At 41.7% G+C, this 23,314-nt stretch overlaps 1 protein-coding gene across 8 annotated transcripts in view; it reads right to left on the bottom strand.

Moving 5' to 3' along the window:
- Nucleotides 1-11,609, bottom strand: part of NFIB (nuclear factor I B) — a 241,099-nt gene extending 229,490 nt beyond the window's left edge. For 3 of the 8 annotated variants that reach the window (XM_058431227.1, XM_032139826.2, XM_032139829.2), the window contains exons 1-2: nucleotides 4,931-5,044; nucleotides 4,000-4,531 (exon numbers count right to left, since the gene is read on the bottom strand). In XM_058431227.1, coding sequence (XP_058287210.1) covers nucleotides 4,000-4,531; nucleotides 4,931-4,933 — 535 coding nt within the window. In that variant the 5' untranslated portion in view covers nucleotides 4,934-5,044. Of the gene's footprint in view, nucleotides 1-3,999; nucleotides 4,532-4,930; nucleotides 5,045-10,509 lie in introns of those variants that run through there. The other 5 variants (XM_032139821.2, XM_032139823.2, XM_058431226.1 and 2 more) reach the window with 4 other exon arrangements.
- Nucleotides 11,610-23,314: the final 11,705 nt, after the last annotated feature.

Raw genomic sequence — 23,314 nt, 5'->3', positions numbered from 1 at the left:
TGCACTGAGAATTTCATAACAGTGTGGTGCAGAATGGAGAAATTCCAGAATGACTGATTTTACATCAGACCTTAACGCATAGGTCTCCTCTTTAAAGTTTTCTCTCTCTCTTTTTAAACATGTATTCTGTTACACATTTCTAACTAGAGAGGAAAAATGAAGTCCTCTCAAAATGTTACTATAAGATTTGCAAGAGTGGCAAGTGAGGGAACTAGAAATTGCATAACAAATAAGCAGTGATGTGACTGAGAGCAACAGTCAGTCATAATGAATGCATCACATATCATTACGTTAGGTTTGTCCTCCACACACTTGTCATAGCACACCCTGCATCCTATAGAACACTTATATCCCAGGAAGGTGTGTTGTGCGAGGCTTGCCTGGTTTTTGTTTGGTTTTGTTTTTGCTTTGCTTTCACGAATGCAGTAACAAAGACAATATGGGGAATAGATAACACCTGCCCAAGAATCATTGGACATCTTGAATATCTTTGGGAAAATAGATACCATTTAGAGCTATTTTTTCTTTAATCTGTCACAATTTTTTTAGACAAAACCTAAAAAAAGGAAGAGTTTTATATTAGCTAAGATTTGCTGCAGCAAACAAGCAAGCAGCTTTCATTCAGGGATTGTCAAAAACTTTCCAGTGTGCCCACTGCAATGCGGATGCCAACCAACGAATCAAAGGCATTCAGCAACTAGACAAAGAGGGTCTGATGCCAACCTCGGTGCCACTGGCAACCATTATTGGCATCAAACACAGTGTCTGCCTTTTTTTTCCCCCTCGCCTGGCACTTCACAAACAAAATGGCGGTTCTTGTAGCAACGAAACAGCCGAAGCGCAGCCCTCTGAATCAATAACATCAAATGATTTTATGGATTTAAACGCAGTTACTCCCAAATGATGTGTACATTTTAGGTGAAGTGCAGGGAGGCATTTAACTTTATAAATAACTATACTGAACATCAGCCTTTGCTAATATAAGGAAATAGCAAAATGGACTGAATTGCGGTCAACCAGACTATATGCATAGTAGCTGAATAACAAAGAGATTTAGCTTTAAAGAAAATACTGCCTCATGGCCATGTGATGCAAAAGTCTAATGAACTATATATCAAAAATGATTTCAAAAAGCATAAATTTGTCCCCAAACCATATCAGATGCAGATGTAGCACTATAGCTTGTGTCAAAGCTCTAGTAACTCTTCCCACATTTCAGAAAGATGAGGCTGCTGGGCATGAAGAAGGAAAAAAAAGTGTGGGTTGAACCAAAAGAGAAGGAGGGAAATAGAAAAGCATAGGAAGTTGGTCAACAATGAAACTTTAGTACATGTTGGTCTTTATTTCATCTTCCAGAAGAGATGCAGTATGTGATCTTGTATAAATAACCAAGAGGACTATTGACATTTCTAGATCTGGAAATTGTCAATATATTGTAACATCACTCCACACTGCAATGCGGATGCCAACTAACAAATCACAGGCATCCTGAGCTAAACAAAGAGGGTCTGATGCCAATCCTGGTGCCAGTGGCAACCATCTTTGGCATTCTCTCTGTTCTTTCTCATGTTTTTCTCCCAGTCATTTAGAAGTGGGGAGAGAGAAAAAGGGGGAAACGTAATTTTGTTGCTCTTTCTGCTGCAAACATTACATTTCTCTTTTCTGATTTTTCTTTCGTGTTTTCCTTTATACTTCTTTACCTGATTTATAAAACAGACTTAGGTGAGTTATCATGTACTTGGAAGAGAAATAAAAAGTCATCACTCGCGATATGCAGCCCTCTGACTGACTAGAGAACTATCTTTTAAAATCTGCCTTCTTTAATCAATTGCGCTACAAAATGACATGATTAACCTACACTTGACAAAGAAAAATATACAAATTTTGAAAAGGGGAAAACACAAAAGCATCCTGATGTGAGTTTTTCAAAGGAAGAACCAACAGATGTTAAGAGAAGATGACGCACTGGCAGGTAGCAGAGGATACAAGTTAGATGCACAACATAAAATAATGAAAAGTTCTTACAATAGAGATTGTTGAAACAACAACAAAATCAATGTTTTATCTAAAACCACGGTCCCTTAAGAGTTGCTGAAAACTTTATGGTTATCATGACCAGTGGTGCAACACGGAAGGCATTTATGCATTTTTTTCTTTTTTCAATCTATCTCTACAAATCTTTATTGTCAGTTCATCAAAACTAAGAGAGCTGGCTCCCTGCCCCAGGAGTAAACGTGCATGCAGGCAGGCACACCTCAAAACCCTAGCCTTCAAGCAACTTAAAATGTGAGCAGTAGTGAAGTGGTTGCAAATCTTCCCTCCCTGCACTAAAAAGTTACATGACCCACTTATTGAAACTTTACTTCCATCCTTGACTTTCACAACACAGTTACAACACATTTATAGTCAATCCAACACATATATACAGCCCACCTTAAAGTGTCACCTCCTAGACATCTGTCAATCAAATAAGTGTCATGTGTTACTGAGTTTTATTTTAGGACACATGGGACAAAAATATTATTTTCCCCAAACCATCATTATTTGGACTGTGATTCTTAAATGCATGGAAATATTAAATGCGATGTTTCATTTTTTCAGGAAAAGGTAATATTTCTAAAAGTGCAATGTCCGACACAATTATTTAAAATCAGACTAAAAATTCTAAAATGACACTTAAGCATATCTCCAAAGCTACAAGAAAAGCAAGACAAAAAGCACATAGTGAGTGCCTAGAATTCAGAGTCAAAAAAGTAATTTTGATTTTTTTGAATAATAAAGCTCATAGCAGTTTATTAAGTCCCACATTTATATAACAAACATCAGATAACAGTCTGTCACCTGGCTATCTGCAGGCCATTTTTCCTCCCACCAGGCCAAGTTTGGAAGTGACCTACCATCTGTGACAGTTCAAACTTCAGTCTACTTTTGGTATGCTGCTTTGTAAAATGATTGTTTTACTACGGATTGTTGCTAATGCAAGGACATCTATAACTTGATGCACTTATTTGAAGAAAAGAAATTCTTACCTACTTAAGGAAAATATATTAAGAAAAATAAAAATAATAAACATTTCATTAACTCAAATATTCAGTAATAACATCATCTTTTTTCATTATTTAGGCAACATTTACACCATTCTCCTTATCAGGTATTTTAAATAATAGGTATGGTATGCGGTTTCGGTACTCTTTTTAAGATTTGTTTTAAACCAGTGGAACCAGTCCACTTTCTGTTTTTGTTCTGTAAGTAGCGCTGCGACTTTCCTCCTCGGTAAGTTTTATGAATTTACATACAAGTAAACTAACATTATTAAGTGTTCCCAAGTAACTCTGGGAACATACTATAAATAATTTAAATAATAACTCAATTCCATTTAATCGACAGTGAATATTGCACAATCAAAAGTGATGACAGAAATATTAAAATTAAGTAAATCTAGGTCTATGTAAGATATACTTTTTGATATTATCTATCTTAAGCATTTTGTAATAGTAAACATTAGTTCTATTTTCAGTGCAATAACACTAAATTCATAAACAAAGTCCCTCTACCTCATTAATTAAAAAGGTTAATACAAAAATTATTTAGGATGGTTTGACTATTCCTAAATAAAGTTACATTTTCAAATCAGGAAAAGATTACTAGATTAGATGCAAAAATGTAGCCTACGACAGAAAGTATAGTGTAATGAACTATATTTGTTAGACTACCCTATGTCTTTGAAAAACAGTATTATTTTAAAGATACTTGAAAACGCACCTCTTTGTGGTCTTTCTTAAATATCCAAGCCTATCCAGGTATGAAAGTTCCGTGTCTATTTACATGGCTCGCACATGGCAGCAGACATGTGAGTGAAAGCGGACACCCTACTGTACCCAGAGAGGGTGGAGGATATCTAGGGGCCTTGAGGACCATCTAACTCAAGCCAGATACTCTGTCTACGGAGATTTGTGGGCGGTGTTTGCCGTGCTAGAAAAAAGAACAATCTGCTCCTACCTTGCTCCTGCACGTAGTATGCCAAAAACAAATCAAGCTCCTTAACTGATACTGTGATATGATGTGGCTGGACACAAAGTGCTGGGTTTGTGCAATGTGGGGATTTCATGAGCCGCTCTCCATCGGTACTTTCCAAGGGGATGCCTTTGAACAGGATCACCATGACTAGATCCAGACGCCAGACTTTGTCTGCCTGTCGCAGGCAGTCGATTCTCCTAATCTTACCCTTCTGGTCGGGATTGGATAAGACACAGCACGGGTGCTTCTTGCCAGTCACGGTGAGCACAAAGTCCTCTCGATACTCCTGGCGAATATCTTTGCGCAGTTTGGCAAGGAGCCTGGATGCCCACTTCTGTTTGATTTCAGGCTTTTCACTGAGAAGCTCATCTTTGACTGCTCTTTCTTCATCCTTTGACATTCGCTTCTCATGCTTTTTAAAGTACTTGCGTTTTCGAGCCTGCAGGTTGAACCAAGTATAGGCAATTGCACGGACATGTGGAAGAAGTGCCTCGATGAATGGGTGAAATTCATCCTGTGGAAGACAGAGGGGTGAGGAAAAGATGTGCATAGTCAGTTTAATTTTAAAAGCTCAAAAAATAAGAAAATAAGACCACAACCAGTTTCCGATTCAGTACAAAAAGTTATACATGAAAATAACATTCCTTTCTTATTTAAAATTATCAAAATAACAGGACAAGAAGAAAGTAAAGTATGCCCAGCTGTCCCCTTTCCACCAAAATTCACAGGTCAATTCTCCCTCCTATAAAGAAAATAAGGTTTGTATTTTGTATTACACTCTGGCCCCATCCCCCTTGTTTCCACCCCAATGCCATGCATTCTACATTCTTTAAAATATATGCAACTAACTAAGGTGCTTGGCACCTAATATAATATTTCAATATTTGATTGACCAACTAACACTATGCAGTACCATTTTACAAAGAACACAGTGAGATTTTTTTTTTAATCGGAGTAGAGCTGTTCAGAAGGCAGGAGCGATGCCACAGTTCATTTCTCTTCTCTGTGGCACAGAAACACAAAGCATATAGATGCTCAGTGTAATGCCACACAGTTCCCGCTTTTGGAGCATGCTCTCAGCAAGAGGCTGCTGGTGGCACAAAGAGCATGCGCCATTAAACTTGATCCATTTTCTTATCAAACATCCAACATTCCAACACTGAAACAGCACCATTCCAAAAGTGGTAACTAGAGAAACCGGTATACAGTGAGGGAAAGTGGGCAAAGGACACAGCTCGTCATATCAGTGTCCTGAACAGAAGGTTTCCATACTTTGAGCAGTGCATTCTCTCCCCACACTACCAACGCCAGCTCCCAACACACACACACACACACACACACACACACACACACACACACACTTGCACTCTCCTGCTTTCTCACACACTCTCTTGCATTTTTAAATAGAAGTTTTCAAACTTGAAAACAAAAATTACATGAATGTTCTTCCATCAGCTTCCCTATAGAATACGCAGCCCCACAGAGTCCGTTAATTTGTTCACCGATCACATGAGTATAGCAATTATTCTAAACCTCTTAAAAATCAATCTGAGGTGAACAATGAAAAATGGCAACTTGGCACCAACTTTACATTCTTTGTGTCTCTGCATGCTGTGGTGGGGTGACACTGCTGGTCAGTTACTGCTTTTGTGGAATCTATACAATTCATTTGCCATGTAGATGAATTATCAGTTAGAACTGTGGGTGCATATATGCATGTGCATGTGAATTTGCTGATACATAGATTATAGAGTAGGAATCTTTTGAATTAAGTAGTTTACCTTTAGGCTCCTGCATTTTTCCTGCCTGTTTCATCCAAGCCTTTTTTTAAGGGAGGGGATCAGTGAGGAATGGTGGATAATCTTTACCTACAGATATTTCAAGTTACTTCCCAGTGCAGTCAGTTTCATTACTTCCTGATTTAGGTAAAACCTGTCTTATAAGCTTAGGCCTATTACTGTTCAAAGAGAAAGAGCTTAACGTCCTGTGCATGCACACCGTATGTACGCAATAAGCCAAGATTTGAAGCAAATGAGAACTTCCACCACCACTTTTCTGATCATATTGACTATATTGTCAGCCCAACTACAAAATAATTCTGATTGTATCCCAAGTTAGAATTTACATACTCATGTTAATCACCCTGAACTATGTGGAATAAATTCTATTTAACAGCAGACTGACTCATTCCATTAGGTAAATATGATGAAAGTACAACTAATGACTCTTTAACAAAGAAGGCGTCAAAAATCCAATATAGATATGAATGCATTTTGAAGAAGAAATTCAAAGTTTTAATGCTACAGACTGCAACATGTTAGCTGTTTGCACTTCAGATATGGAAGGAGTACATGTCCCATCCAATCAATAATGTAGTTATCAAGTGTCCTAACATTACTGTAAGTGTTCCTTCACCAGAATAAGTATGAATCAAAATTTTATAACAATACAGAATGCTGATGATTACATCACAGCATGAGGCATAACCAAATGCCATAGAGGAAATCATTAAACCGATCAGTAGTTTCCAGCAGAGATTTGAACAATTCAGTTACTATGCGAGCACATTAAACTAGGCCATGGAAAGAGTTAAACCACAATCTGTTCTTTGTGTGGGAAGGCAGCCCTGCTCACAGCAACCACATCCCATGATAAGACCTCCCTATCTCCATACACTTTCTGATGCCATGCTTTTAGCTTTCACTGTAACTACAAAAACTTTGTTTATCCCCTTTAGGAATATATGCAAAAGGAAAGCCTGCTCAGGAAATGTGGACTTAAATGTGCTTTGGAAACTCACTTCCTATAATCTTTTACTATGATTTATTGATATGACTAAAAAACACACTTATATGCACTCATAAACTAAAACCTGGAGAATGTAAAGAGCACATGAGGTGAAGTGGGTGGGCTCTGTCTCACTCATTTTACCCTTGCCATGCTTTTTAAAGTGCGATATTATTTTACAAATATTAAGCCATGTGGTAACACGTAAGTACGTATGCCTTAAGTACTATGTTCAGTGACATTTCATTTTCTTATAAAGACATCAAACACAGTTTTGATTAAATTTGTTTGAGTTTCAATATTTGATTATAAATATAATCTATCACGCAAGAAAGCTCAAAATTTTAATGAGTTATTTTAAACAACCACAATTCAAATTTGAAGGTTGAATTTGAAAATTCTTAGCAAATGCACATAGTTTTTAAACGTTCCTTTGGGTTTGCTGTCAATGCTGCCAAATATTGTTTTAAAACATGCTTTTTTTTTTGAGAAATAAAAGTAGCAAACTTTCTCAGGCTGCCAATTTGCCTTATTGATATCATTCAAGGTTTCACTATTATGTTAATTCAAGTGAAGCACTTATTTGACAAGGGGACGTATCCTCCAAAAATGACTGTAAGTTGAGGTTTGCTATAAGTCACATATATTTCTGTATTAACATGCCTAAATGTCATCTCCCAAGTGTGACTGTTTCCTAATGCTGAGTAGCACTAGAGTCTTAAAGATTATGAGTGACATGAAGATGGAACATAGTAACTGTCCTGATACAAAAATATTTTTTAAAAGGTGATTAAGGTTCTCAAATATCCTAACTAGTAGTGAATTATTACAATAACATTAAGCAATCATAAATTTTTTTAAAAAGCAAAACATGTAAGTGATTTAAAATCAAACAACTGTATAGAAAGGTAATATGCAACTTTGCTCTTTCAGAATTTTTAGTAAAATGCATTGATGTTCAGTAATTCTCTTTTAAAACTTCCTTTAGTTGAACTAAATTGACAAAGTAAATAACAAAGTTACAAATTTCAGATATAAAAGGAAAGAGTCTTAATTCCACTAGGCATATTTATTTTTCTTCCGTTTCCATGAAAGGGATGGATAATTTAGACCAACATAGAGGTAGAAGAGTAAATACTAGGTGCTCTTGGCGCATTGCTATGTAACAACAAATCATGCAAAAAATGTACCTAAAGAACTTAAAAGCAACGAAAGAAAAATATATTTAATGCCATCATGCCAATTGAAAGTTATATTATTAATGGTTTACATTATTTTTAAACAAATATTAAATCATATGATAGTTCTTAATTTTTCTTTTATATCTGATTTATACTGGTGTATAAATATTGGTTATTGATGTGCTGATTCTGTAGCATATTATTTTGCTAAACATAACATTTAATGGTAGGTCCTTTTAAATGAAGATTTTTTTTCTAAAACCTAGATACCTTATTGCAACAATTGAGATACTTTTAAAAGTTTATAACCAATTAAGAATGATACTCTATTTTGCAATTCACATGTCCTGAGACATGTTTTTCTACAGCTACTAGGTTCTTGTGATACAAAACTACTGATCCGATACAAAAGTGACACTATTAATGTGGCCTCACTTTTGTAACACCTACATTACCTGCAAAGTCACATGGAGCTTAGTGAAGTGAAAATTCTTAAGCTAAAATTCCTTCCCTGGTATAGGCCTTGTTTTAATACAAAAGCCTAGACTTATATTATTAAAATAGTAGAGAATATTAATCATCACAAGTTATTGTGGTTAAGTATGTATCTTTGAATACTAATGCGATAGCTGAGTGATTATGCTGTATATGATCCCAACATTCCATGTCTCAATGCTGCAATATTATTTTTAACTTACACAAATTAAGATAAAACTAGTGACTTTTCAATACATATTTGGAGGAGACTAAAAATGCAATGAAATTGCTAGCAATGTTTCTGAAAAGCTGATGCTAGAAATATAGAGAAATGCACAATTATTCAATCTTTTACAGGTGAGAATAAGTGATGCTATACCCTGTAAGTGAAAATCTTGCTTTGATTTGTTTTATTTGATCACGGTGTAAAAATAATATCAAGTTAACAGCTTATCAGCAAGAGAGAAAAATATATCCAGCTGATGGGTAATATTAATGGTAACTTTTACAAGGAAAGGCAATTCGTTATACCTGAAACAGTTTCATCATATTTATTGGCTATTATCATTCAGGGCTTTTAAAATACAAATAGCTCAGCAACTCATTTTTCCAGTTTTGTTAAATTAAAGTACATGTTTACTTGCTGAAAATAGCCATATCTAAGTTAATCATACTCAGATGCCAAACAAAATATAAACAATAAAAAATGTGTCAGCCAAAAAGCTACAGGACTGTATCCAATCACTGAATAAGCCTTATCATTGTTTTCATCTTCATTCACAATTTATGAATGCCTCAGTCCTTTTGAATCACAATGGCTTCTAATTGTCATACAATTGAAATCTTAATTATTTGTCCATTATAAAAATACATCATCGTGATATTAGATATTTTTAAAATTTTAACACGCCCAAGACTGGCTGACACTTCTTTAAATGACTAGTTTTTATGGCAATGTCAAAGAAAATAGTTATCAATTACCAATGGTGACACATCTTCCTAAAACCTGAAATAAGCCGCCCCATACCTTTAGAGGTTTAAAATACTGCCTCAAATAACAGTTCTGGGCTAAGATATTTTAGTTACTTTGTCAGTTGTTAGTTCCCTGGGCAGCGATGAAAACTGCCCGCAGGTACGTCTGTTCGGTCTCGCCACTTTTCTATTTGACCGTCTGGCTTAAAGTGATATAAATCATGTTTTTAAAAAGTATAAAACCAGCGTTTTATTTCATAACATTCTTCCTAAGATCTTTGGACAATTCTCAAAGTAGAAAAAAAAATGACCTTACTTTTACCAGCATTACTTAAAATGCCTTACGAGCTACGCCCAAATATCGTCAAATGAACAGGTTTCCACAAAAGGAACATGTTCTAAAACTCCTTAACAATCACCGAGACCAACTAACTCGTGTCAGCGTAAATAGTGCCTTTGTGGTGCGGTCACTAGAAACCCCAAAGTGTAGCGGGTCACTATGGACCAGGGTTTCAGGTCCCCAAATAAAGCAAAGGAATGGGTCCCCGGACCACAACCTCCGACTCGCTTCGTCGCCCGCCCACCGCCTGCAGCGGAGTCCAGCGGCGCCCACACAGACTCGTGCTACAGTCCCCTCGCCCAAGTTCACTGGCTGTTTTTAAAAGCTTAGTCCCCCGTAAAGTCCTCCAAAGCCCGAGTCCACCTCAGCGCGCGAGCTGCTGAGAGGGGCTACGGGCACCCAGGGCGGGGATGCCGCACCACAACGGGCACTTGAGGGGCCGCACGGGGCCTCGCACTTACAGGTCCCGGCCCTGCCCACCCCCGGCGGCCTTGCCCGGCCCAGCGCCCGCGCTCCGTGCCCAGGGCGCGGGGCTGGGCGCTCGCAGTGGCCGTGGGCGAGGGGCCGCTCTCCGGCTCCCACGCCGCCCCGCGACGCCCGCTGCAACTCCGGGCCACTTCTCCAAGGGACGGGGATGTGCGGAGGTTAACTCAAGCCGCTAATTGTCCGCAACAAAACAAAACAAAGGCATTTCGGGCCAGAGAGAAAGCTCGAGAAAGCGACCGAGACATGTACCTGAGTGAGACAGATGGGAGAATACATCATGACTTCGCCTTAAAACGCACTTTCCCGGAGATGCCCAAGAAAATCTTCGAGAAGCAAGAATTTCATCTATTCATTTTACAGTCATCTGAGCCCCGCGATGCGATCAATCAGGACGGGGCTCTGCGCTGGATCACCGCAACTTCACAACAAACCCAGTCCTCCTTAAATAGCCAAAGATTCAAGTTCACTCGGCGTGCTAGATTTCCAGGGGTGAAATCCAATCTACACTTTTAACCCTCTTGCAGTCCGAGCGCGCTGGCCGTGCTTGCCGAGGCCGCCGCCGCCGCCGGTGTTGGCTGCTTTTCGCCTGGGTTTGGGGATTTGTTTTCTATTTTGCAGTTGTTGTTGTTGTTGGGGGGTAGGGGGTGCCCGAAGGTTCGGTGTGGGTTGGATTGGGGTGGTGGTTGGTGGTAAAATGCTTTTTCAAAAAAGGCGGGGAGGGGGGCGCAGGAGGGCGCAGGAGGGCGAGCGGACGGGCGGGAGGGAGAGCGGGGAGAATGTGTCACCGCGCTGGGAAAGTTCAAGGTTACAGCCCCAAGCACTGCGGCAGGATCCCGGAGTGGTGATCGCAGGCGAAACTTTGCCGCGAGCCGACCATGTGTGTGCGCGAGGGGCAGCGTGAGCGAGTGCGCGCGGGTGGCGGGGCGCGCGCGGGAGAGGGCCGGGGTGGGGGCGGGGTGGGGTGGGGGAGAAGGGAGAGGCCGGGGTGAAGGAGGGGGCGCGAGCGCTGATCTCTGGGGCGGAAGAGGCTCGCGGCGCGTGGTCCCCGGCAGCAGCCGCCGCCGCCGCCGCCCGCGCCGGGTCTTCGGCGCCCGACCGCCTGCCCGCCCGCCTCGCCCCGCGTCTGACCCGGCCGAGCGTGGAGGCTGCTGTTGCCGCCGCTGCCCAGAGCCCAGGGGTATCAAAACGATCTCCTGAAAAATTCCAAATGATAAATCCCGCTCTCCCGCTCGGCTCCAAACTCCTCTCTTTTCTGCTTTGGGCTCTTTTTTTTTCCCTCCCTCTCTTGCTTTCTTTCGTTGCAAAACTTGGAAGTTGAAAAATTCACCGGTTCCACCCTCTGGACCCCGCTCGAGCTCTCTCCAAATCAGACTTAAGGATTGTTTTATTATTTAATTACACAATCATCGCTTTACTCCTCCTCCTGCAAACGCGCATTCCTTTTGCACCAGCCTCTCCACACCCCCCGCCCCCCCACCTTCCTCCTCCTCCTCCTCCTTCTCCTTCTCTCCCCCCACCTCTCCCTCATTTGTTAAAGGTATCCTACCGGTGCCACAGAACCATGACTTTTTTTTTTTCCAAAATAGCTCTTCTTTCCGCTGCCCTCCCCACACCAGCACACACATACACACCCCCGAAAACCCGCCCTGGAAGAGGTATTTCGGTGCTCGCTGCGGACTCTTTAAGCCGCGGGAACATCCGAGTGGGAGAAGCACTGAACCGGTCTGAGCCCGAGAGAGGAACGAGTGGAAAATTCCCTCACACCCAGGCCGCCCCCAGGCCGGGGCTGGGGTGCCGACACTCGCACCCAGGGCGGGCTCAGTCCGCGGAGCCTGCGGCTGCAGGGAAAAGGGGGAGGCCGAGCAGGCGGGGACCTGAGCGAACTTGGGCTCAAGTAGTTGGGGCGCGCCGGCGCGGACCAGGGGGGCGCGGCGCCCAGCCCCCGACGGCCCCGCCCGGAGCCCGGGTTCGCCGATAGGGAGGGGGTGCGGGTTCGTCCCAGGTCTGCCCACCAAGGGCCCGCACCCGAGGCCGTCGCGGCGCGCGGCGCTTCGCCGCGGTTTGCCGCCCTCCCCGGGGGTGCCCAGTGCACGTGGCCTCGCTCTGAGCGGGAGGACCGGGCCGAGCTGCCGCCGCCGCCTCTTGCTCCCTCCACCTCCTCCCCGCGCCTAGCTTCGCTCTCCTCCTCCTGCAGCCCCGCTGGCTGGCTCCCAATCCCCACCCCCCGGGGCCCGGGGCGCCGGCGGAAAGCGTCTCCCTACCCGCCCGGGTGCAGGCGGGGCGGGGCCGCGGCGCGCCCGGGGCTGCGGGGCGGGCTGGCGGGAGCGCGCGCGGGAGCGCGCGGAGGGTGCGTATGCCGCTGCAGCCCTCCAGAGGCTGCAGGCCCAGAGCCGCTCGGCGCCCGCGCCGGCTCCCCACCGCGGCGCTGCCCCGCCCCCACCCCGTCGCCCGTGCAGGCTCCGAGTGAATGAACTTGATTCCAGGGATTTTGAAGGAGGCGGTTCGCCTTGCACCCTTTCTGCACCCCCCGCCCACATACACACACCGCCCCCCGAATCCGGTTTTCTGCTTGGGGTGGATGGGGAAGAGGTGGAAGCAAAGGCCGCCCAGACAATGGAGGGAGGAAAAGTGAGCGCCTGGGGCTCCAAGTCTACCTAGCTGGGGGCTGCGGGGGGCGCTGGAGCTACCGGGTCCTCGCGGGCCCATCCCCAGGGCGGGGCCGCCCCGCTTCCACGGGTACTGCTGGGGCGTTTCGAGGCTCGCCCCCGATTCCCCGGTCCTCTTTCCAGCTCGTGATTTGTCCCCTCAACTTTAGCCCCTCTCACTCCCTCTGGTTTCTGTCCACCGTCCCCTCTTCCCTCCCCCAGCGGACCTGGAGGAACCAGTGACTTTTTCCTTCACCAAGTGGGAGTTATCCACATCAAGCATTTCACAACGACACATCAAGAAAAGTAGGCAGGTTCAAGTCAACCATGAAATGGTCACTTTTTAACCCCGTCCTGTCCTCATTAGGGAAATGCTCAAACACAGTCCGTTTTCAAAGAGCGCTCTTAATGAGGCGAGCTTGCCAAGTTTACCAGCTGCAGCTCCCGTAAACCCAGAGCCGAAAGAAGAAAGGCGCTGGGGGTGGGGAGTTCGGGAGGCCGGGGAGGGGGGCTGCTGGGGCTAGGAAGACAGGTAAAGTCGGGGAGATCGCGCGGACCCCTGCGAGTTAACCCTTTCCGCCACACGCTCTGGGAGCGGCCTCCCTGCGTTCCCCGCCCCTGCCCCGGCAAATCCTGGAGTCAGCGTTCTGACAACGTTAATTTCCTTTGTGCGGGTCATTTTTTCTTTTTGAAAAGCTGGGATAAAGTTGGCAGTCTTTATGGATGAAAGAAATAAGGTGACCGTCAGGGTTAATCCAAGTAAATACTCATTTCTCTCAGAAATTTTAGGCAACCTCATCTTAGATTAAACACACACACACACAAACCACCAGCACGAAAGCATCACTTTGTGTTGCACATTACACTGCATCCCTTTTCTCCCCCTCACCAGATTCTGAGGGGAGGGGGGTGGGGAAGCTCTACTGATAATACCAGCTTTAACTACTGGAGTTTCCCTTTGAACAAATATTCAATTTAACTGGAGTTAATTTACCATAAAAGACATTCCCCTTGGCAGGAATGCACTAATGTCCTTGAACACACCTCTTTGAATGCCTGGACTCTCAGAGAAGCCATTATTTCGGGGTCTCTTTAAAAATCGAGCGCCCATCTCTCCTTCTCTCCCTCCCTCCCTTCTTCCCTCCCTCCTCACCACACCACCCCCAGTGAAATCCTGGCACCCAGAGAGCACTCCTTTCAGCCTGAGAGCCCAGAACCAGCCGTTGTCCCCTGGCAAAAAGAGGCCCAGTGCTGAGCCCTGGGCAAGTGTCTCCCGACATCGCTACCCCTCCTCCCTTTATTAGTTTCCCTTTCCCAACAGAAACCGTTTCCTTCTGCCACCAAAACTAGGTTGCATCCAAAAGTTTTTCACACGCTTAAAAAAGAAAAACGAAAAATTGACAAGTATTACACAGAAGAGCCCACAAAAGCTTCAGCAGCACCAGGGGCGAAGAAGCAGCGTCAGATCCAGGTAAGACCCCAGAGAAGTGAAGATGTCTGGGGCCTCCCAGGCCCATCACTTAGGGGTTCAAATCTCTTTCAATTGCCCCACGTTTAAGGGTGCTTATGGCTGGTTGCACTTTGATGACCATGGAGGATGCTTGATAGTTTTTGGGTTTGATTTGTTTCCTAGAAAAAGGAAAATGAGATAGGAGTATGGTGAGGGGAGGAAAACCAAAAAGGAATGAAGAGTAACAGACTTCCTAAAAAAGAAGATTTATGGGGGTGCTCAGTGTCTATGGCTTTGACTGTCTTCTCAGGCCTTGCAGCCATGTGCAGAATGGCTGACACCCCCCAAAACACTTCTTCTTGTCCAGCCAATGCCAAGATCATTGCAGGCCTTCCCTGGAAGAACTCTAGGGAGTTGTTTGGAAAGAGGGCCTGGTGGATTTCAGTGCATGGGACGCCTGGCTTCTCTTAGCACAACACTTGTCCACCACCTTTGGTTTGAAAATCTCAATCTTTTAAATCCCAAGTAGAAGGAGGAACTGAGAAAGTGCATGTATTGTATTCACTTTCCATTTTTTCTAGCACGTCTGTGTCGTGGTATTAAGAGTGGAAATATCTCTGAAAAGCTTCTGATAGTATCAAAATGGGCCAAACACTTCTTAAACTTTGGTACTTACCACTCCTAAACTCTTCATCTCTCCCTCCCACACTGAGAGGGTTAAAAGCACTGGTGTGACAGGCCACTTTCATTCACCCCAAAACCTGGCTGAGGAGGTAGAAAGAAGTGAATGATTCTCTCAGCAACAGGAAACTCTGTTATTTCAGTATTCTTAAAGATCTCCTCCCTAGATCTCCTTGCTACCTTATAAGGGAAAAAAAAAAGTTTCCTTTCTAACTAACAGAAAGTTTATTGATTTCTAAATAGAATGCCAGTGCTTCAGCTCACTAGATTTTTCAAAACCCAGTTGTGTATTTGAAATAAGCAATGCTACCACATTTGATCCTTTCACTACAGATCTCCAGAGAGGAGCTTGACATCTCAAGTAACTAATATTGTTTTTCTTTTAACCTTTTCCTTCCTAAAGAAACTGCAGCGACAGGTTGCAAATCCTGGGCAGTTTCATGAAACATTTCTTGGAACTTAACAAAGCTGTCATTTCCAATACACCCGATGCCTTTTTTTTTTTTTTTTGCTCTTGCATGTGATTTGCAAGAAGGTTCAACAATTCTACACACCCTGGCTGCATCGCCAATACCAATATTTAAAAACTAAATACAAAAGAGACAGATGACCTCCTGACCCCAGAAAGCAGGCCTGCAAAACTGCAACTACATGCATCATGCCCTGGGATCTTTCCTTTTTCCAGATGAACCACAAAAATCATACATGTGTAGTCTTGAAAACACAAATTTATATCCACAAGGAGGAACACCAAAAATCCACTCATAAATGCATATATAAACAACCAACAAGTATTGAAAGTGCCTGTACTTGATGAGAATTGCAAAATCAATTTTACCAGCTCAGGTAATCAAATTACCCAGCTCTTAAACTACTACTGTCTACTACTCTTAAACAAAAAACAAAATCATATCCAGCCCTTAAAGTACTACTGTCAAATTAGGGTAGTAATCTTTTTCCCCACCAGAGAATTCACAACTGGTTAGTTTCCCCACCCCCATTGCTAGCCCTTTGCCTTTCACTGAAATGAATAAATAACCTTGGACCTTTTTCTCCTCCTCTGGGAGCTGTTTGGTGTCCCCTGAGGACAAAAGTAAATGAGAAAAATGACGCTCTTAATAATGTCACTGCCGAAATGAATCTACTCCACTGTTTAAAAAAAAAAAAAAAAAAGCGTCCCACTAAGTGTGTCTACATTTCTAGCATATTTACAAGTTATAATACAGTTCTGATCTCAACACCAGCTGAGCCAGATTCCTCCACTAAGGTTATCTGGTTTTCACTTCTCAACAGAGATGAGGCCAATTCATCAACACAGATTCCCAACATTGGAAGACACTTGCTCCACAGATTACAAAGTCAGCAGTTGCCCTGTAACTTTTGCATGATGTATTTTAAACTTTGAAAATAAAGGTAATAGTTGCCTCGCTTCATCCACAATGTTACAAAGGTTCCATATACTCTCTCACACAGTGTCTCTTGTCTGCTGATATTGAGAGAGTTGCCGTTATTGCTCTTTTTCCAAATAGCTGACCTATAAAGTAAAACTATATGATCATTTTATTTCTACATGTAAACTGGCTTCTATTACCCACATACACATGCCTTGTAACATAGGAAAACAGATGGGTTTTTAAGACAGGTAAAGAAAGCTCTGTCCAAAATGGCTAAGTAGTCTTTACATTCTGTATTAAGTATAAAAAGTGCATGGCAGAGCAACTCAAACTTTCTGCACCCCTTTCTCTCATTTCTTCTTTGAAAACTGCATAACAATGCATAACAACAAAATTTCAAAATCAAAACAATGCATAACAGCAGAATTGTGCATTTTAATTTTCAAATTAAAATTTAAGAAACAATTACGTAATTACAAAGAAAAAACACAAACAATTGGGCCTAAACAAAATATATGTTCAGTAAACTTTATCTCTGAATGTATCTGAAATTTTAACTACACAAGCCAATAAATTTCAAAGCAGTAATATTATCAAATTGTGTAATGTCAAAAACTCCAAAAACAAAGTTACAGATGTTCATGACATCACATTCACTCAAAATTATGCTGCTGTTCAGTCTGACCATATTAAAATTAAATGGATGCCTATGTCTGCTAAAGAATAAAAATTTATTTTGGACCTCAAACAATGAAACTGTCACCATTTCTTGTATGGAACACTCAGCTAATCAATTTCCTATTAAAATAGCTTTCAACAATACTTGGCTTTAAAATTCATCAGGGCCAGTAAAAACGTTTTCCTAGTGCACAAGAATGCAGTCCCAACCACCGATAATTACCATTCTAATAATTTTATTGCCCAAGCACTTTTTCCTGTGTTCCTCATCACTTAGGCAGGAATCTGTAGTATATTGCATCAGTGAGTTGGAGTGCTTGACCTTTGCCCACGTATGATTTAATAGGGACTTTTCAGCGCTAGAGCTTTCTCCATCTCTCATACCATTAAATGAAAGCATCAAACCTCAAATGTAAAACTGGAAACCACAACGTTTTGTGTTTCACAAACTCTTTGCAGTTTTTACTTAGGATGCTTAAAGGTCAGTTTCTTTGCCTCGCAGTGCTTTTCTTCATATCGTAAATGCACTGGAAAGTCACACTAATTCTGATTTTGATTAAATCTTGAACTCCTCAGTCATATACACACATACACCCTGCTTATTTACACGTGCATTCTCTTCTAACCACATAAGCATGCGTGTGTGACTTTCTGGACTTATTCCATTTTAGGGCTGATTTAAATGTCTGTTCAAGTGTGGGATCAAAAGTTAACTTTTTCCCGCCGATTGGAAGTTAAAGTTACAAGGACGGTGCTATAAGATCCGTTCAAAGAAAGTCAGAGTTAATCTTGTGTATTTTGGCGCCTTTTCCCTGCCAGCTACTGTACTTAGGGGGTGGGGGAAAAATACTTGGAGATCTTGTCTGTCCCGTCTCAAGTTCAATGGCAGTTCTTCCAACCCAAGCAGAAGATGGCCATGTTCACAGCCCTAATAATAATTCTGATCACGCCACTTCAGCATCTTGTGTCAAAGTCGAAACTGGCTTCCCCGCCCCCTTCAACCTGAAAGCTGCCAAGTCCTCACACACTTCACATTCACCCACAACTTAATGGATGGGATATTGTGCATTAAAATGTGTCCCAGACGTATTGGGGAAAAGAAGATAAGGGGAACGAGAGATAGAGACACACATAGACTTAGGAAGAGGAAAAAAATCGGCAGCAAAAATAGCGGGGTTGGAGGGAAAGTATTAACAAGAGTGGAAAGAAATCCATCAAAATCTGTTTTAAAAAGTTGGTGGGGGTGCGGAAGAAAGGCTAACAATAGGATGCCACAAATTCAGGAGTGAGGGGATGGGGGTTAGGACTAAACTTTAAAATGAATACTGACTTTAAACATTCCAACACACCAATCAGAGTTAAATAGTACTTCTTTCACTTAAAAATGTATTTTTAAATGAGAATGTCTGTGAATTAAAATGGAGAAAGGAATGCTTCAAGAGGAGAGAATGGCCTACAAGGTAGAACTAAAGTATCATTTGAACAGTAATTTTTTTCCACCACTGAGGGGAGAGGGGGATAAAGTAGAGAGTTAAAGCCGAACAAAATGCTAGATTCTGCACCGTTTGGACTCACAATGTTACTCACTGATTCCCGTCATAAGAGTGTGTCACATGTACTAAAGTTGCCAACGCTAAATAATAATACATATTTGCAAATTAGTTCTGCAAATGCAGCATTATAGCTCACAACCTGTAAAACAGAAATGACATTTAGGAAAGGGGTAAAACAGCCACTTTGCAATCCATAAACAGGAAAAGAAAAACTGTGCCAGGGATAGGAGGGGGTGCAAAGAACGAATAAAAGAAGCAAACAAAACCCATCATTTCAAAGCCACATACCATCGCACTGTATTGCATTAAATAAAAAGAGATCTTGAGTCTGTAACAGAACCCTGGGCCGCTGACTTGACGTGTCTCAGGTACAGATTTGTGGATTTTCTCAGGGGTTGTTTTGGTGTCGCTTTTTGTGTTTAGTTTAAAAAAAAAAAAAAAAAAAAAGGCAATCCGGGAGTAGTCTTATATATTTTTTAATTGTAATTTCTGCACTGCCACAATTCTTGGCCCGAGAAGAAAAGGCGGTCAAAGTCAAGTCTAAAAGCAGGCAGCCCTTCAGTCTGTCTGGATTTCCAGCTTTCTTTCCTCTCCCTTGCAGAAGGCTGTTTCTCGTGGTTGACTTGAACGCCGTCCAGGATGGTGTGTGTGTGTGCGCCCGCGTGTGCGTGTGTGTGTTTGGTGGGTTTTATTGTTGTTTTAGCGGGGCTGCTACAGGAGTGGGGGCTGCGCGGGTCAGATGCAGCCGGCACGGCCCCGGGGTCGCGCGATCGCCCCTTCCCCGCCCTCGGATTGGCCTGGCCCGCGGCGATGCTGCCCCGGAACCGCCACCCAGCAGCGCACCCTTCCGCGCCCGGCCCGCGCTCCTCCTGCAGTCGCCTCCCTGGCTTTCTTTTTCTCCGGCTCGCGGCCCGCCCCGCCCCACCCCACCCCGGCCGGCCTGGGCGCGCGGGAAGCGCGGCTCTTCGCTTCCGCCTGGCGGCGGGAAGGAAACCGAAAGGAGGAGCCGGGGGCGGGCGCGCCGCGATACATATTCATCAGGGCGCCCGGGGCCGGGGAGGCGGGAGCGGGCCCGAGTGGGTGTGGCGGCCTGCGCCGCGCGGCGCCCCACTCGAGCGTGGGTGGGTGCGTGGGTAGCTGTGGGGGTCTGGTCTTTGTGCGGCCGCGTGGGGCCGGAGAGCGGCGAGGGCGTGACCGTCTCGGGGGCTGCTGCCTAGGCTCCCCGCGCCTTTGTGCTTCCCGACTGTGTCTGCGGCGCGCCGCGGGCGAGGGGCCCCTCGCGGGCCTTCTGGAGCGGGAACCCGGCCGAAAACGCCACGCAAAGACTCTAAAACAACAATAATGATAAAGAGTAAGGAATTGCTGTTACTTCCTCACTTCCCCCCACGTTGCTGGCTTCAACTTCGCCAGGCCACGTTTGTTTCCGTGTAAGAGGACTCCCGAAATGTTCTTGGCTGCGCAGCGTTATCATTAAAGCAAAAAGACCAAAAAGAGCGCACTTTGACTTATATTGATAGGTAGTCACGCGAATATCAAAAAAAAGATCAGTAATTTAGAAGTGGGGGAAACAACCAACACCAAAGAGATATACAACCCCGGAGTTCCCAGAAGTAAACACTCTAGAGGAGATTGGATAGTGAGTTAATGTTCATAAAGCAAGCAGTTTTGATCAGCATTTTGGAAACTTAAATATATGTAAGGGGATTTTTTTTTCTTAGTTTTCGAGTAATGCAATTCTTTTCATGTTAAGTATCTAGTTATGTGGGGAAATAATGTTTAACAGTTTAAATTGTTATGCAAGTATTAAAAGTAAAAATATAACACTAGCCCTAACATTTACTTAGTAGTAACCCACATACATTTAGAAAAGATTTTATTACAGAGATCCTGACTACTTATGTAATTGCACAACAGACGACGACAGCTTCAGGTATTCTCTGAAAACCCTGTTGAATTATATGATGACCAGTGAGACTAGAATAGCTCCCGATGAATTATTCTTATCTCTCTACTAAATGTGAGCACGTCAGTATTTTAATCTCAATTATGTTTACCCTCAAAGTCCTAGAGAACTTAAACAACATCGTTCAGGTTCATACCTCCTACAACACACAGTATTTTTTTAAAAAAAAGACATGGCCTCATTACCAAAAAAAAAGTTTTTTCCCCTTATACATATATACGCATCATACATATGTTTGGCTGTGTGAATAATATACATAGCTATTTTCAGTGATAATAAGTGCAAAACTAAAAGTGAGATTGACCCAATTAGACTTTAGAAAATGCCCAACTTTAAAATAATTTGTTTAACTGCAAGTTTAGCAGTTCCCAATTTCCCCTCAAAAAAAATTAGCATATACAGCTTGGGGAAGGGGAATGAATAACTGGGAGGGAGGGGATACACACATGTATCTATCTCCACACTCAGCTATAACTTCCCAAGGAAAATTAATTTTTAATGTTTACCTTGCTCCAAGTTATTTTAACCACTCAGTGAGTATAGCAATAACTCAGTCTCCCCACTCAATTCAAGTGGGTAACAAACAGATCTGTTTTCATTCTAGGATTTCCAAATAGTAGTTTCATGGTCAAGTAAATCACATTTAGTACTAAGGAAACAAATATAAAATATAAAGATTCTATGCAGCTAAATAAAAAATTTATTTAGAGTGAGAGGATAACACTTGACCAACAGAAGAATGATGGATATAGAAATAAGTAACATGTAAGTAACACTTACATGGGCAGTGTTACCAAATACTAAAACTTTTATGTAAGTGTGCAGCAAAAAGTCTTCTCTGTTATTATTTGAAGTCCGCAGAATTACCAATCCATCCCAATGTCATTTCATGCAAAGGAGAAAGGACATTGTAGAGAGAATCTAGATTTGTTTAGGAAATATTTTGAGACACAAAATAGGAAAAGGAATAGGGAAAGAAAGAGAAAAGTACTTCCTCCATTCTCTTGATGACTTGGAGGAATCCAGAGTTTGTATCACCTGTCAAAGAATTTCTATCTAAGCGTTTTATTTAGTCATAAAATGTACCATTGTGTGTCATTTCAGGCTTTCATAGATTATCTTTTTTTATTTGCATGTCATTTGTTTCTTTTGATATGTGAAGCTTATAATGATACTTATTCCTATATCCATCATTCTTCTGTGGGTCACATATGTACACATATTATCATTAGATGGTACCTAAGGTTTATAAAATAGGGAGACTGATTTTCAAGCATGTCTTATAGAAATTGGTCTTGCTAATTTTTAGTTACCTCAATATGTTGTTGCTTCTAAATTTTTTAATTGGTAAATAGTTATGGTCTTTTAATCTACGTCGCCTGCTTTTCTGGTTTTCATATTTTGCAATGTAAATAAATATGCAAAAAATTGAGAAGTGTTTTGAAATAGATGCTCCTTTTTAAATGAAAATTATCTTGGTTGGAAGCCTTTCTAAGAATATAATTAAGGTCCAGTATCTTTTTATATTAATCTTTTGTTATAAATTATAACTAATTATTCATTTTTTAAAAATAAGCACTGTCCAACACTAGTTAAGCATTTTGGGCCTCTGGCACATCTGAGTGATTCCAATGTTTTTAAATGTCATTTTTCTCTGCCTTAAGTTGCAGGCACAATTCATTCCGTAGAACTTACCAGAAGCTTCACAAGTACACTTGCACTTAAGATTTTTCTGGTTCTTCCTAAAGCCAATTAACTGGTAATGCAGTTTCTGTATGTTTTCTTCAAATTAAGAATTTAAAAAATGTACTAGCAACATCTGTGTGTATTTATCTTTGAGAATAATCACTATATAATTATTTCTAAAAGGCCTGCATTATTACAATGCTTTATATCATAATTGAAGTAATTCCTCTACCCCATCTAAACCAGTAATTTTCAGTCATTACCCCAAAGGTGTTTATTTTGTCTTACTTTTCTATTTCTCAAAAATAGAGAAAGTGCGTTTTAATTTCTTTGATTTTTATATTATTAAAGGGTACACACTGATTTATTAGATTTTTATATTTAGTCCATTATTATACCAGAATTTGTGCAAATTTAAAGTATGTAATAAAGATAGTGGCATATTTAGGATGCAATACTAAATAAAACATATACCATCTTTAAACAATTCGATGATATTGAAAAATAATATTTTTAGAATTTTAAAAATACATAATATATTTCTGAATATGAACATATAAACACATTCTTTTAGAACAATTGGATAACTATTTTTAGAATTTAAAATGCATATTGTATTTTTTAATATAAATTTGGAAAGATTCATATTTCTTATTGCCTCAGGCAATAGTTTTAAATATTTCCTAATTATATAAAAATAGGGAGGCTTAAATTAGTACATTTATAAAGTGCCAAATGTTGGCATTTTGTCAGATTTCAATAGATGAGAGCTGTCCCTGCACTACTTTTATTCAGGAGAGGAGAGTGCACGTCTAGCATATTGTCCTGTAAGAGGAAAACCCAGGCATAAATAACAAGTCATGGTAATAATTTGTATTTTTCATTGGTTATAGCACTCTTTAGCTGTAATTCATTATGCCTCTTCTTTAGATATTGATGGTAAAAACAAATGCGATATCATTCCTACAAGACATAGTCGCCCATCGTAAAGAATTATATTTGTG

This window comes from Hylobates moloch, unplaced genomic scaffold, assembly GCF_009828535.3.
Source record: "Hylobates moloch isolate HMO894 unplaced genomic scaffold, HMol_V3 SCAFFOLD_19, whole genome shotgun sequence".
NCBI classification, from domain to species: domain Eukaryota; kingdom Metazoa; phylum Chordata; class Mammalia; order Primates; family Hylobatidae; genus Hylobates; species Hylobates moloch.
Note: the sequence above shows the minus strand (reverse complement) of the source record. Positions and strands in the feature narration are given on the sequence as shown.